The sequence below is a fragment of the Sycon ciliatum genome, chromosome 4, assembly GCF_964019385.1.
Source record: "Sycon ciliatum chromosome 4, ocSycCili1.1, whole genome shotgun sequence".
Lineage (NCBI taxonomy): Eukaryota > Metazoa > Porifera > Calcarea > Leucosolenida > Sycettidae > Sycon > Sycon ciliatum.
Genome location: NC_088646.1, coordinates 35,383,066 through 35,399,393, shown reverse-complemented (window position 1 = coordinate 35,399,393; position 16,328 = coordinate 35,383,066). Strand labels below are relative to the sequence as shown.

Below are 16,328 nucleotides of genomic sequence, written 5' to 3'. Positions count from 1 at the left end.
CTTTGCAAGAGTCCATAGCCTCTGGTGCTAGCGTCGTCAAGGTCACCTGCCCTCGCGCAAAGCTCACTGTATTCCTCGCAGTTATAGCAGCTGTTCACTGGACCTCATTGCGATTGGTTCGGCTAGTTACTCTGAGCTCCGCTGGCGCTGATGAGACCTAACCAGGTGGAAACAGCTAGCTCTCCGGAGATAGAGTAGCATCTGGGGTTATGGACTCTTGGTACTAACTACATGAAATTTGCAAGTCTGGTCCACTAGTTGAAACTCAACAAACGTGTGTAACGTCCCTGAGCTCTGAATAAGCAAACAATGATTGAATCTGCCTGCAGTATTACAGCAGTGATTCAAGTTAAGCCATTGCAGTTTACATTACGTCCGTCAGTTTGCTTGTATGTATCACATGCAACAAGGCTGTTCACCTTCTCAGATACTCGTAGACACGCTTGTGCAACTCGAGCGGAGCCAGGTATAGCCCATAAACCTACAGCAGCCAGCACGGTAGGGGAAATCCGACCTCACGGGTGAGTTACACTCACATACAGTGCACAGCAGCAGCATACTGGCAGTACCAGTGCATTCACAAAGTCAGACTTCACTGCGCACGGCTACACTGTAAACGGTTCCATCTCATGACTACAGAGGTGCCTGGTATCACTTGCTGAAGTACAAACGTGAGGAGTCCAGCAATGGGAGCCACATGAAGTACTTCTTACATGTCACAGCTACCAACTGTTTGCGTGCTCTGCCGCAGATACCCAGAAATAAGCCAAGGATGTTAGAAAAGGAAAAGCAAACACATTATTATAACTAATTGCAATTAAAAAAAGGAGTATGTGAGCAAATAAATAAATTCTAGAATGTCCTGGTCATAGGCAAAGTAACGCTGTATGTTCTCTAGAATAAAGTTCACTTCGCAGGAGCAACAGTGTTAACAATCTAGACCAATGCTTGTAGCAAATGTACCGAAGCTTGCGGTACTTCACTATCGTTACACAGTGGCTTTGCAATCCAGCGCCGGTGGGAGAAAAGAAGAAAGTGTTTTCGCATCCCTCAAGACAATCACTCAAAGCGACAACAATCAGAGGAAGAGAGAGAGAGAGAGAGAGAGAGAGAGAGAGAGAGAGAGAGAGAGAGAGATGCAAAGCCTTTCCTTTAAACACCCCTCATTGGCAAGTCCTGGGTTACTGCACAATGTTACACAGTATGTACCTTTGGTCTATGGCCTGTTGCCTTGGTTCCTGTGCTCGGTCGAAGCAGTGTCACTGGTTACCAAGGCCGCCTGAGCGGTGCAACAGAAACTAACGCAGTCCTCCCAGGCTGCGACCTCCACGGGAAAAGCAGCTCAGTGAGCACGATAGGAAGCTTCATCCACCGAATACCTGGCGGCTTCCTGGCAAGGACAAGCCACCACTCTATCCCACGTTTGACATGGCTCAGTTGCGTACCGCTGCAATGATGCACTCACTGACTGATGAGCTGAAAGTACCATACGGAGGAGCATGGCCGTACTCGTAGCTGCATTTAGGATCTGAATAGGTACACGTAGACAGAAAGTCACAAACAAAACCTTTTTAGAACAAAGACCACACAGCAGACTCAAACCTTGAGGAAATATCCAAACGAGTCCAGGTGGTGATCTAGTCAGTGATTCAGCCATTCAGCTGGAAAAAAGTGCTTGTGCATCTGACAATTAGTACCCTGAAAACGGCTGGAAAGGATACCGGATGTGAGTTCAGCTCTCTCAGCGACTCTCAGGCATTCACTACACAAATCTGGCTGGAAATCCATTAAAGCAGGACGGACAATCTTCCACTAACACGAACAGAAACTGATCGAGTTCTTCATCTGGTGTTTACCATTGCCTGCTAGATGTGACTGCCGATGTCATCATGGATTCCTCCCGATTGTGCCCCTGGAGCGCAGACTCTCGTACCTATGGTTGGAGTCAAAGATAGAATACTTGACAGCTATGAGGGTGACTGGGCCTCACGGAACAGTGAACATCCTATGATCCAGAAGACACCAGGAGGAGGGAACCACAGTTCCAGCCGGCTTGAAATTCAAGGGGGGGGGGGGGGGGGGAGTTCGTGCATAGCTGTTCACATCTGTATTGCTCCACATACTCGGACCCACTTTCTTTCTCATGCAATGATGCTGACCCGTGCCTCTTGAAGGCCACCAGGAAAAGCTTCTTGTAAAGCAAACCAAGCTCCTACAGCAGCACAAGGTAGTTTCTAGCAGATCAACTGCTGAAGCTGAGGGAGACAAAAGCACAAGCCCCCAGTTGACAATATTCACCGGGCCCAACTGAACAAGCCCACTGCATATTGCCAAATAAGGAATGTATGAGGAGTGCATGTGAATACGCCACGGCTGTTTCGAGTGCGACATGAGGCAAAATGGCGTCGATTTTTTTTGCACTGCACGCGCTGGATGCATGCGCATACTGTACGTCAGAATCCCATGGTAACATGTACGCGCGGAGTAGCGTGGCCAAGCGATCGTACTTTCGAACAGGAATTTTTCAAAATCCATCGAGTGATAAGATGAAGTTTGAAGGATTTGTTTTATTCTCTCCTGATAATAGTCGGCCCTGTTCGGTGTACCTGTGTTGTCTGGCCTCGCGCCTCGTCTTGCCGGCCAGCTGTGAACAGTTTGTGAGATCGAACTGATGCCAAATCAATGAGATGCGGCGAAATCGCCAAACTGTGAATCTGATTTGAATAAAATAATAACGATAGAGAAAGATAATGGATACATTAACCTGTAGCTGTTCTCCTTTGCTGACGATAGCAGGTGCTCCAGTTCGTTGTTAGTTTTCTGCTCTTTACTCACGAGCAAGCTGGAGGCAGTTCGTTTACTTGAACTGACGCCAACTCACCCACCAACCACCCGCGGTCAAGGCACTACACTGGAACTGAGCAAACAAAGTACTTCAGGACTGTTCCTTTCTACTTCGTTTGCGAGGAGCTGGGACCAGAGGTCGTAAACTAGGGAGAGCTGCGGTAAGGTGCTGCTGGACGGTGACTTGAAGCCTTTGTAGAGGATCTACAATGCCACCATGACAGAGAAGAATGGTGTTGAATTCTTTGTGAATGGATTCTGCCCCATGCTCAGCAAGCAACCCAAGACCTACTTTGAACTTCCGCATGAAGGGAACTACATGACACTCCAAAAGGTGCAGCTTTGGAGTAACCCGGCCAAGGCTACGAGGAACAATCTCCCTACGAACTGAAGCCATAAACTTGTCGATATCGCTCTGCAGCTTGTCGCAAACTTCTGTTGAGACTGCAGAAGTTCCGGAAAATGCGACGTGACACTTTGCGTACTGTTGGAACAACAGCTTGTATCTGCTGGATACAGCTGAAGCATCCGCAGCCAGAGAGGGTGCACGCTCCTCAACAACTGCAAGGAATGAGGTCAAGTCAGTGATGACGGAGTCTGTAAGAGCGTGGTGGACATGGTTGCCAATAAATGAACCCCCATGGTACACTTGGCGGCAGATGTTGTGCTTTTGTAAAACAGCCTCAACGTACTGGTTGCAAGGCCCGTCGTTGAGCTTTGCATTTGTGAGTGTCTGCTCGTGTTTGCTGATGTCACCCTGCAGAGCTGTGACCTGCTGCTACATTTGCGTGGCAGCATGCTGGAGGTTACCAACCAAAGCCTGGAGGTTGTTTTGCTGCTCGGGATTGCCAAAATGGAGAGAAACCCATCGCATCTGGCCAGTCAAGACAGCAAGCCGACTGGATTTTTCTTCCAGTTCTAATTTTTTTCTTACATTCTTTCTGATCTTCTATCAGCTTTTTAAAGGCAGCTGAATCTGCCTCACTCACCTCTACCTCGCATGCCATTTTCAAATCAATGTGTCTACACTCCTTGACAAAGGGGTCAAAGACCCATAAATGGATTCCGAGATCAAGATGATAGGGCTGGCAGGCACACATGATCAATAGGCACAGAGAGCATGGCAGGACGTATGGCATTGTAGAAATGCTTTGCTTTAGATAAGCGCCCGCCATCAGCCATAAATTGGCCATGGTGAAGTGAGAGTGTGTCGAGCGTGCGTGGCTCTGGCTGCTGCTCCCAATCAGCGGGGCACTGTTGAATCTGTTGCTTTGTACTCAAGCAGTGCAGACACGGATGCACTCCTGCAGATCCTGACAGGCCATAAACAGTCGTTTGAAACTCGTAGTCGCCAAACAAAATAAGGCGAAACGACTTGTTCTGGCACGTGGTTGCAGCAAGGCTGTCAATGTGTTGCACAAGTGACGCAAAAGCAGTGGAAAGGTTGCCCGGGGTATCTTTTGCATTGAACACAAGGATAGGGATGGTGTTCTTCACAGCATTTGGGTGACTCTGTTGCAAATTTGGAAGGATAATTTGAAAGACCTGCCCCCATGATCTCCCCCCAACTTCACCCAAATATCATCCTGCGGGATAATACCATGGTCAGTAAGCATGCCAGCCTCCTCGTACTGGTCCAAGAAGACAAGGACAATCTCTGTGAGGTTGCATGCCACAACCATTGGTGACGAAACTACATCACTACTCGGAAGAGTGAACGGGCACATTTCGGAAGCATAAAATGCAGGTACCTCTTCCGCAAGCTGTTGCCGCATGGTATTCTCTGACTCAATCTCACACCCAAAGGACTTGAGCCACCTCCGCAGTTTCCTCAGCTGGTTCCAAGGCATGTGCAGATCTGCTTTTAAAGCAAGGCCAGAATGAGATGAAGGTGCACAAGGAGACACACCAGCAGATTTAAGGAACTTTTCACGATCTATCTGACTCATACTACGTAGCTCATAGGCATCTTGCTTACCGACACCAGCAGTGCCCCCACAGACTAAATCTTTCGCCTGTCGGATTTCTGCCGACCTCCTCTGCATCTGCCTTACAGACACAGCATCACTGCCTCCTTGCGTTGTACGTACATACAACGCAGGGGTACCACCCGTCCGTAACTCAAGCTTACCATCAGTGGTGGACTTCGACTGTACCAAGTGGGTAGTCAAATGCTCCGCTGCCTCCCCACGAAGCTTGCTGGGTGATGCTGTCAATACATCTGCGACAGTACTCGACCTGGTCACACAGACAGGACCACTGTATGTATTGAAAGGACAGACCTTCACATGCGTCTGCAATGAGAACAGTTTCATGCTGTGCTGGCAGCCAGAAAGAGAGGACATGTAGTCGTCACACCTCACTGGCAGATGAGAAAGACATTCCAGCTCATATGATGACAACTTTCTCATTCCAGATGCATACATGTCACACATGCAAGAAGGCCAGGTACGCGTAGTGCTGAGGTGCTCCCAAACACATAGCACACAAACTAGCTTGCTACAGCAAGGCGTCGTAAGTGCATTGTCGGCGACGTGCCGGCATACGCTACACGTAACAGAAGGGAAAATCAATTGAAACCGATCAGGTGACAGCACCTGGCTCGCTTTGTAGGAAGGAGACCCCATGTCCAAAAGCACCTGCATGCTTTCAACATCAATGCCAGTGGATGTGGCACTGTCGTCTGCTGACGCAGAGGCCGACGAAGACAATGCAGAGTACTGTGTACTAGTATATGTAGGCATTTTTTCTTTTTTGGTTTCCTCCCACCCTTGCTGCTACTTTTCATGTTCTTGCAGAACGTACAGTCTGGCTCTGCATGGGCCACCCAAGCTACAAGTTTGCCTGCACAGCCACCACCACAGTGCCTGTACCCCTTTTCCTCACTACGTAAAATGACTTGCTGGGAAGGGCTACAGATGTAGCGTGGATGTATGTGTGCCTCATCCTTCGTGACATCGCACTCAAAGACATGCTGTATGCCAACGGAGTATTCGTGAGCTTCATGCTTGTTTTTGTTGGCATGCGACGAGAATCTCTCCCCACCAATTCTGCACACAGCTGAAAGGTACTGCACGTGTTGATCCATATTCAATGCAAAGTTGGCATCACAAAAGTGCCTCGGTCTAAGGCAAAGTATGTCGGTCCAGCAAGATTTGTGCAGAATTGGAAACTAGACAGGCAAGGTAAGCACAGAAAACTAAAAACTAACCCAGGAAAAAAAGGACGAAGAGCAGCAGCAGCCTTTGGAAAACTACCTCGGGTGAACCCAGCTCCTACGCTACGACTTCAAAACAAACAACCTCTCAACACTGGAAACGGCTCCAACAGGAAAACGAAACGGAGAAAGAAGATCGTTCGAACGATCGAGTTGTCAGCATTTTCTCTTGCACCCGCTGCACCGGGACTGGGTGTTCCGAGTGGTGTGTGAGCGACGTGGCGCGGCAATATCGATGGGTTTGAGACGTGAGTGAGGATCGCGAAATTGAGGCTCTCAGCGAAAATTTTTGAAAAAAGCGCCGTTGATTGAGCTGGACTCGAACCCGGGGCCTCATGTCGCTTTTCGCGAGTTTTGAACAGCCGTGACGCTGGGATCAAGAATGCACTGTTCAACATCGTACACAACCATGCCCAGGTGGCTGTGTACGCTGTTGCTTGTACGCCATACGATGTCATTGGGAGTACATGAGCATCAGTCACTAAGCATTCAACAAGCAATCCAACTGCTTACCCTTTCTTCACACTACTTGTCAGTTTGGAAGCGACCGAGTCCTTCGATGGGAAAATTGGCACAATACATGGTTCTCCATTCGTAGTCTCGATAACCTCCAGCGCCACGGACTCGACGTTCCACTCGCCATTTCCCGGATCAGAATGCTGTGCCTTGGCGAAGACAACACCTCTGCCGTTGTCGCCCATGACGCGGAAGTGCAGCTGGTTGTATTCCGCATTTATCAGGACACGGTTATCCCAGTCGACTCCGCCGCCCTTGATCTTGTTTCCAATGTATTTGCGGCCGCTGGGATGGTCCTGAACTAGCTGCAGGCTTTGCGTATAGCATGTCTTATTGTTGATGCGATCTGTGAACACAAAGCAAAACCAAAACGCACGAAACACAGAATAGATCAGACACACGAGAATCCAAATGATGTATATGGCATACTTCCGTATATGGTGCAACTCCTGCACCCCGTATGCACGAGCCCAGAGCTAGCTTCCACAAGCGCTCGTACACACTTCCCTTTCGTTTTCGCACACTGCTTTGGAATTCAGTTCTTCGCTTGTTGTCCTCGCTAGTTATGAATAAACTCTGTCTGACACCACACGGCGCAGTGAACATTTCGTCCTGTAGTTTTCCTATTCAGTCCAGACCAACCTAGTTTGTAGTGTCTTACCTGGCCTAGTAGCAGTGCAGCACTCCGTTGGATTTTAGATTGGATTCCCCCGCAGTTAATTTGTTAGTTCGTTTTAGATAGGAGTGTTGTTCAATTTCATTCGTAGGAAGTAGTCGTGTGAGCTGTCACAACAGGTATTTGTGTTCAGCATGGCGAGCAGCGATCCCGCAGCATCTTCTGGAAATGGAGTGCCTGATATCCCCATGCTCCTGCAGCTCCTGACAACTCAGGCACAGGCTGTTTGCAGAGCGAGACTAGCAGTTCCAGACCCTCATGCAAAGGATGGCTGCCAACAACGTCAAGACCAGCAGTTCTGCACCCGCACCCAAGTCTGTGTCCGCAGAACGCCCAGTATTGTTGTCTACTGCCAAGGTGGCAGAATTTATCGCTTGGGAGGAGGCCTGGCGCGACTATGCGCAATGCCAATGTCTCGCAAGCCATGATCGCCACACACGCATGTCAGCGTTCTCCCAGGCCCTAGATGAGGACCTGCGCCGCTTCATTCGAGAAGGCAGTATCGCCTTCCCGGACAACGCTGACATTGCTGATGCCATCCCGGTCCTCCAGCACTATATTCGGCGGCAGAAAAACCCGCTGCTCGACCGAATCGAGTTTTACAAAAGACGGCAGCAGCGTGGGGAATCATTGACTCATTTTATACGGCCCTCCGTGAACTGTTTCATGCCTGTGACTGTTCTGGATGTTACGTATGTAACACCTGCAACCAGGCGATGTGTAACCCTTGCAAGGCATCCCTGTTGAAGTTCAATAATGATATTCTGCGCGATCGCATCGTCACAGGAGTATTTGAAGACGACGTGCGTCACAAGCTGCTGGCCCTCCAGAACTTCGATCTGGATGCAACAGTGAAGCTCTGCCGTGCTGAGGAAGCAGCCTGCCAAACTTCCTCTGGCATTCCCTCAAGTGGCCATGTACACGCAGCCAAGAAATCCACTTATAAGCAGCAGAAGACAAGCCGGCCCCGGCCCGCTCCTGTGAAGTCTTACACCAGACAAGCCCACAGGTGACAAGTGTCCCAACTGTGGTCACAGTCCTCACACCAAGAACCCATGCCCTGCAAAGTCACGTACATGCAATGGATGCCAACGTGTCGGACATTTCCGGTCCATGTGCCCGCACAAAGGCAAGTCCACAGCATCCGGCAAAGTCGGCCAATTGAAGTTGCAACGTGCTTCACTTCGACATGGTTTAGAAATTACTGTCCACACGCAGCTAAACACGGAACCAGCCGCTGAAGCCATGTCATGGATTCCGGACACCGGCAGCGATGTTGATGCCATTGGGCCAGCACATCTTTCCCAGCTAGATGGCTTCCCTGAGAACCTTGCAGTCGATTCTGACACCGTCTCAGCAGCAAACGGCACCTCTCGTGTTAGTCTTGGAAAGATTTCTGCCACGCTCTCCCTTGGCTCAGCCCCGCACACCACAGTACTTCATGTGTATGAAAACCTCAACACCAAACTGAAAACATCACTAGTTTCTGACGTGCCGTGTGATAGCTCCCACGCCATTACCCAACGTGACTGCTTCTTTCTTCTTGACTGGTCTGTATTCCTCAATACAAGCAGGCTGTCTGCGCTCTGCTGGTCCAATGCCTCAGGATACTCGCTACAAGTGAACTATAGGGCTTGAAAGTGCTACGTCACAGCATAGCAACAATTTCAAAAATTCAAAAACTGGATCCAAGCACATTTCAAGCGGTCTTACCCACAGCATGGTGATGTAGCCAGTGAAACTGACTGATTTGGCTACTGGGGGCGGGGTTACAACTGGTGGCGAAATAAAAGTCACACCTGCATGCGACATGAGTGGGTTGCTATGCACCCACATACTTAGGCAATAGCAAAGTCACACCTTCGTGGATCCAAAAATAGAAATCTGATGTCAACTTACTACCCCCTGGCCGTTTTGACGTCATCACTTTCAAGCCCTATTGTCCCACTCACAGATCGCTCATTTCAAAAAAAAGAAAAAGAAAAATGCAGACACGCAACCTTCTCTGGATCAAAATTTACCGACGACATCTTTATTTGGCCCGTCCATTCTTACTTTCTTAGTAGTGATTAGTTCTTCTTGTAACCAGACGAGACCACACAACGCTTGCAGATACCAGTACTACTTGCTATTCACAGTCGTGGAGTGCAGTTAGTGGACTGGTTGTGCTGGTGTCTGCAAGCGTCGTGTGTTCTCGTCGGGTAACAAGAACAATTTGTCACTACTTCTCTGTATCGTCAGAATCACAACTAACTGGAGCCTGCGCAACTCCACATCACCTTCCGTCACAACTCGTTTTATAATCATTTTCATGATGATTGTAATCCTGCTGACGGTACACAAACTGCGCTGCTCGTGGTTGACCTCACACCCTGTACGCATACACAGAGCGGCTTACACCATGGAGATATGACGTTTGTCTGCAAACAAGTCGCGTCAGCAGCCTATCAGGAGTTGCCCGCTCTTGGGAGTGACGTACACTTGATATCGTGTATGTAGCACGTATCGACTAGTAGACCATACGCATAGATGTGCGAGTGATCAATTCACCCAATTGGGTGCTTTGACCGCAATCTGTGGCCGGCTGTGCACAAGCGTTTTCACATACGCACACGCCGAATGCATGTGCTCGTACTCAAAAATAAATTATTGACCATGCAGCATGGGTGATGCCAGTGTCGATATCTGTCATCATGGCTTCACTATTCAGGCACATGTGGCAGGTACTCACTCAAGACAACGTAGAGGCTTAATTTTCTTAAACTGTAATACAATATTATACTGCAATTCAATGCGGGGATTAATCCCCAGTTGGAGCATCCTGTTCAACTGTAATAATACGGTCCCAATCTGTGCAGGCTACAGGGTTCAATGGTCAACCAACAGCTTTGGGTCACGTCAAGAGTAAATACACTCCGAAGCATGGGCAACTCTGACTGGGCATGTTGTGTGTGTCTAGCCGACAGCGAAAATTAACACCCTAATTAATACAAAACAATGTGCTTGCAGCAACCGTGCACCAAGCACAATGGCATTTCAAGTCGGTGATCACTTGACTAAAGGTTCTCCGAGGAGAGCAATACACTTGCAAAGGTCGATCTCAAGGTTGCCTACTGGTACTAGTACCATGAAGTCCCAACTTAGAGTGTGCAACTCTGAATACAGGGTCTCTAATTGCAAAAGCTCACATCACATGTTCCAAGTACGACTTGTACTACGTACAACGAAGGCCAGCGTGCGCATAGTCCGAACATCTGCCATGATCTTTTTTGATGACTCGCATAAAGATACAAAGTGGGTTTCTGTCAAAGTGCTATTTTTCAACTCCACTGGTCGCTAAGAGCGGGCTGGGAACATACAATGGGAAAACTACACCACGTGATGTGAGTTTTCGCTGTCGGCAGACCCCATAGAGCGGGTGCCTATGTACTCTTGATACTACAGTAAAACCTGTAACTAAAGACCACCGTGACCAGCGACCAGCCTGGTACTACCGACCACTTCACCAGGCACGGACGGTCTCACATTCAAAATACACTGTGACTAGCGACTACCTGCTGAACGCGACCAGCGACCGCCTTTTCTTGTCCCAAAGACGACTTTTGACCCGTAACTAGCGACCGCGATGTAGGAGATCAAATGTTGCTCGAAGCTCCTTCTTGAAATGTTGCTGATTTAAAAAGTGATTTTCCATGGTCCTGAAAGGAATCTTTCGATACTACAGCTGAACAAATGAACGCAGATAATTTTGACGGTGGAGTTCGAGTCGGTGTGGACTGCACTACGCCTGTCAAAATAATTTCAAGCCCTGTCAAGAATAAACATGATAGGAAACGTCTTGGAGAGCGCATCGGAAGCGCTCTCTGATCGATGTTACTACTCGGAGGAGAAACGAAGACTGAGTGGCTCTGTCACCCCAGTCATACAGACGAATCGACGATTGCATCAAGGAATCCATAAACAAAGCAGCACTGCAAGGTCCTGATGCTGACGGATCGCGTTCAAGCAATCGAGAAGTCCGCACAACAAGGACCGTGAGTCAGTACGATTGATCGCATGAACAAATTTGAAGTCCAGCGCAAAACGAAACTTCCACAGGGAACATTTGACTCCTGGCTTCAGAAGTACTTAAGTAGCAGCTGAATTTGATGTCTGCAAAAAATTAATCTTTTCTCCGTCTCTCTGTCTCTCCCCATCTCTCCGTCTTTCTCTCCGAGTGTTGTTTGACCTAAAATAAGAATGGTATTGCGCAAGTCCTGGGGAATTGTATTGGCTGTGTTTTGACATACATATCATATAATGGGATCCATATATGGTCACGCAGTGCAAACCTCTAACTAAAGACCATCTGCTACTAAAGACCGCTTTTGCTGGCACCAAGGGGTGGTCGGTAGTCACAGGTTTTACTGTATACTTAAAGTGTATCATTGATGACCAAAATCAACGACTTCTTGACTTACTTCGCTGCTGTTAGTCTGAGGACATTGATTTTCCGAGACAGGAATCTTAAAGGAATGTTTTGACACGTTTTCAACACCTCTCCTTCATCCTTGTCCTGCATTGCGCGATGCTTCTGCTGTTTGGCGATCGAAGCGAGGATGCCATGTAGAAGAATAGGTTGGCTGCTGCTACAGTCATCCGTTGTGGAGTTTTGATGGTTGTTGGTGAGTTTTTACGGGTGAAGGCATTCTTCGTCTGTCCAGAAATTTGAAATTCGTTCCAAGTTACTCCGTGAAAACAGAAGTCGCCCGTCACCCATTTCCAAGCTTTTTGGGTGATATGAACAGATAGTATTAGTCCATGGACGAGCATCGTGCCATCTTATCGCAAAGTTGTCGAGTTGGTGGCCAGAAGATAGCCAACCTGACCAAGACAACCAAGTATGCCGTCGCCAATTTCCGACAAACCCTACTGCAGGCCCTGAAAATTGATGTTGGCCAGGATCATGAGGATGTGCATCCTAATTACATGTGCAGATTGTGTGAAAACGCACTCGAGAGACGTTGTAGAAGATCAAAGACGTGTGGTGGTGGCTATGCCGAGCCTGTATCATGGGTTGCACACACGCGCACAAATTGCACAGTATGCACCCGCTATGCAACCGAAGCGAAAGGCGGAAGACCTCCGAAACGGAAAGCTGGCCACCACTGGAGTGGAGCAGTCACTGGTGACACTGGTGACACTGACGGTCACAACACCAGAAGGCTTGTACTAGCAAGCTGGTGACCACATCAACCGTCACTGCACTCACAGTTACCCCCTTACAGCTGCAACATGGACGGCACTGATAGCGGCGACAACAACCACAGCAGTAGGGATGCTGGCAGGTGCACACCAACCACAAGTTCCCGCCGCAGTGCGTCCCAGCACACCCAAGCCTCCTGCAACCACCTTTAAAACAGCATCGTGTTCGTCGACACTTCACGGGTGTTTCGCAGGGCCACTCGTCAAGATGGCGACAAATCCGAGAGTACAAAAATTTCGACTCTGCCTATGTGCGCGGCGGATGCGAATCTCGCACGTGCATGCAAAATCTAGCCTTCTGCATGCTGGGTAGAGCAAGCGTGTACGTGTGGGAACGACGACCTTTTCCGAGAGAGAATGTGGCTCTTTTCATCCCAACATTTTGCTCGCCACCCTCTCCCTCCCAGCTTATTGATACGAGTATCTGCTACCGAGTAGAAGTCTCCATCTTCACAGCAGGCCAGGCAAAATCGCAACGTTGAAATACTTTGCTCACTTGGTTTTTTGGTCCTGTGAGGTGTTGATGTGGTTGTTGTGTACAACTCGAAGTGATAAACTTGAGACCCCCGCACCACAAAAAACTAAGGCACGCCACAAAGTTTCGTTTAGCTGTTCAATGAAAGGATGTATGGAAGCAGGGATAAAAACTATCGTGGCTGCCGGCAAAACTCCTAGTAATGTAAGAAACGGGGGTGTGACTTTGGTAATTCCAAGGAGAATGTACGCACGGCCATTCCACAACGAAGACGAAACTACGAGCTCAAAAAAACTCCGATTTTCAAACAAACGACGCAGGAAAGAAGACATGGCCGCAGACGGCGCAGTGTTCCCGTGTGGTTCAAAACACCTAATTTTACTTCGATAGCGGCTGGTTCAGCGCAAATTCAGGCCCAATTCGACAGCGTCGTACCGCTCAGATTCGCCCAAAACACGAGAAAATGTACGGTAGATCCAAATGCGTACGCATTTTGCGTACGGGGACGACTGGCCAGAGTTCATGCACTGCAAACACCCGTGACTTGCCAGTGTGTTAGCCTCCTCACCATCCAAGCTGAAAGGACACTGATAACCAGTTGCGTGGGCATTTGGTCAAGGCAAGACAGTGCGAAGGAACCCTTGAAGTTTTCCAGAGCCAGCGTGGTCGGGCACAAGTTTACAAGCAGTAACGGTTGGACAGGTGTCCTCAACATCCGCTCACAGGGCAGTACTGACATAATTATGTGCTGCAAGAGAAATTCATCAGGGAAATATGTGCCAATAATGAAATCTAGCAATAAACAACAATATATACGTGGAAGAGTACGAAATGCACTATGTGAAAGAAAATAGGAGAAAAGAAGGTGAAGTGCGAACTAATAACAGGGGTGGGCAGGTGAGAAATAATAACAATGTGAGACTCAGAGAGGGTGAAGTGTAAGGAGTACGCGTATTTCCCTGATGAATGCCTCTAGAAAACTTGTTAGGAAACTTTATTATCCATCTTTTATTTTTGTTCATTACTACGTCAAATGTCCGCTTCGCTGATTCTGCTGATTGCCATAATAAAGTGATTGTCTCCGTGCCGCGTATTTGCATGCTAGAGAATCATGGGTTCACTTATCCACGCTTCTTTTTGCAGACTCTTGCCCAGGGGGGGGGGATAAATGCAGGGGCGTCGGAACCGGTGCGGCAGGTGAGGCCAAAGCCGCACCAATAGTTTTATCCTTTGATTTCTGAAGCAATGGAACATGGGCCATCTGGGCCCAATTTCCCTAATTTTTTCCGGGGGAGGACCCCTGGACCCCCAACCTTTCATGGCCGCACCAATGTCGTATACCTTCCGACGTCCCTGTTAGTGACCACACTACATGTACGCTTTCCTTTAATTTATTGCTACGACTACTGTCTCTAATTAATAGTGCTGAAACGATTATATCGATTACTCGTTACTTACTCGATAAGAAATAGATCGAGCGGTTATTTCGATTTTATCGGCTAAACGAGTAGAATGGTACTTACGCTCGGTACAGGATTTCCCCCCTTTTGGGGTCGCACAAAGTGTGCATGCACCGAAAGTGGTGCGAGTACGACACGAATATGTACATGACTGTAAACTTGCAACATCGATGCACATGTAAAAGTACAGGCACGATCTGAGAAACATCGACACGATCACTGTCGCCGTCTTTTCAGCTGACTACTTTTCTTACACCAGGCAGGCACAGTGGGTTGGTCAAAGACCATGATTGAGATACGAGAGGTACCTGGTTCAAGTCCTGCCTGGGAGCGGTTTTTCCAGCCGTGCTGCTACCCACAGTCAACTGGGAACTTGTGGCCAGGCACAAGGGGTACATGGATGCAGCTAATGGGGCCGTTCTCGGCACTTGTGCCAGTGGTTGTGAGACTTATCCACTCACCCCCACCGTTAGGCGCTGCATCTGCCGCTAGGATTTACCGGGTGTTAGCGGCCGTCGTGAGTTCCCTTCGGGAACGGATACGATAATTTACTTACTTACTTACTTACTTTTCTTACATACAGCATGCAGGACTGGCAGCCTCAGTATGTGGCTACACTAGCTGCAGGGGCTGGAGTTCCCTCGACGTGCGGGTAGTCTTGAGCTAAAGACAGTAAAGTGGTCTTCAGTTTCGTGTTTTCCGTTCTGTCGACTGATCCCGAACCAGTTTGCTCGACGACGAGCTAGGCCTGGCGTCGGAGCCTAGGTTGAGCATAGACAGGAAAAGCAACTAGTTACTTGTTGACGCGCCTCAAGTCAGCTTATCTGTCGAAATCTGCCGATTTGCACCCCTGGCCAGCTTCACTGACTTCATCGTCGGAGTCAGCGAAGTCACAGGCGAAGGGCACCATCAGCTCTTGGGTTGCTACCAGTGCGTCGCCTCTGTCTTGTCTGTATCCGTCTGGTCAGTCCGAACAGCTGACGGGCTTGTTGCTTGATCATCGGATCTATGCGCCCGCTTTCCGTCGTTGGCGATGTTGGACTCTTTATTTTTTTTGAAATTCACAGAATGTACATTGTACTGATGTAGTTCCAATAATAATCGTTTAGCCGATAAGCCGATCGTTATGGTATCAGCTTAGCCACTAAGGAAAAAACGTAATCGTTTCAGCACTACTAATTAATGAGCTTGAGGGAGTTATAAAGGACCTCTACCTCTTCAGGCACAGTTTCTGGCTTTGACAACACCAATCGATCCACAACCACTGTATTTGTCAAAATCCAAACCAACTGAGCTATAACAATTTGAATTCATTCGGAATACTTGCATACATTCAAACTTCAACTCACATTTTGCGAAGAAGAGCATGCCACCTGCAAGCCCAGCACCCCCGGCACCAACCAGCACGGCAGCAGTTATGAATTTATTCTTTAGAATTGCTGTCATCACGAGGGCAATAAAGATTGAAACTATTACTGGTACATGTACTACATCAGCAATAATCCAGGAACTACAATTGTGCAATTATTAATTGCGCAAGTACATATTATATATAAGTATTTAGGGTCGCAAGTATTTTAGTTCAAGTAATAAAATTAATCGTCAACGAAATAATTCGAAAATCCATCATGACGTCATGACGTGGCGTCACCGCGGTACCGTATTGTAGCCATGGTGACTTGCTTAGTTTTGCTTTTTTGTTTTGGTTCATGTTTTCAGCTAGCAGTCCAGTCAGACCTACAAAAAGTACCTCGCGTATCCGGTTCCCTCCGCCTATCCGGATATTTTTGTGGAGAACGGACGTGTGCAGCGAGGTCTAGACGTCGGACAAGAGTGGCCGCGCCGGAGCTCAAGAGTCCTGCTCAGTTCATCAGTGCATTTGCCGTCTTCGTCTGG

At 48.4% G+C, this 16,328-nt stretch overlaps 1 protein-coding gene across 3 annotated transcripts; it reads right to left on the bottom strand.

The window, feature by feature from the left end:
* Positions 1–557: 557 nt before the first annotated feature.
* Positions 558–15,973, bottom strand: LOC135815902 (uncharacterized). 3 transcript variants are annotated; one of them, XM_065329248.1, is made up of 4 exons: positions 15,782–15,973; positions 6,575–6,923; positions 1,857–1,933; positions 558–1,528 (listed from the first exon to the last, which is right to left on the bottom strand). In XM_065329248.1, the coding sequence occupies exons 1-3, from the start codon at positions 15,876–15,878 to the stop codon at positions 1,888–1,890; spliced, it is 492 nt and encodes a 163-aa protein (XP_065185320.1). In that variant the 5' UTR covers positions 15,879–15,973; the 3' UTR covers positions 558–1,528; positions 1,857–1,887. The 3 variants fall into 3 exon arrangements, with proteins under 3 accessions (XP_065185320.1, XP_065185321.1, XP_065185319.1); XM_065329249.1 differs by lacking the exon at positions 1,857–1,933; XM_065329247.1 differs by lacking the exons at positions 558–1,528; positions 1,857–1,933 and adding an exon at positions 3,808–5,082.
* Between the last annotated feature and the right edge of the window lie 355 nt (positions 15,974–16,328).

Coding starts and splice junctions, on each gene's coding strand:
- LOC135815902 (XM_065329247.1), bottom strand. CDS start 15,878: ATGACAGCAATTCTAAAGAATAAATTCATAACTGCTGCCGTGCTGGTT. Junction 6,924..15,781: donor CATGCTCTTCTTCGCAAAAT/GTGAGTTGAAGT, acceptor TTGTGTTCACAG/ATCGCATCAACAATAAGACA. Junction 5,083..6,574: donor ACAAGTAGTGTGAAGAAAGG/GTAAGCAGTTGG, acceptor CTGTGTGACCAG/GTCGAGTACTGTCGCAGATG.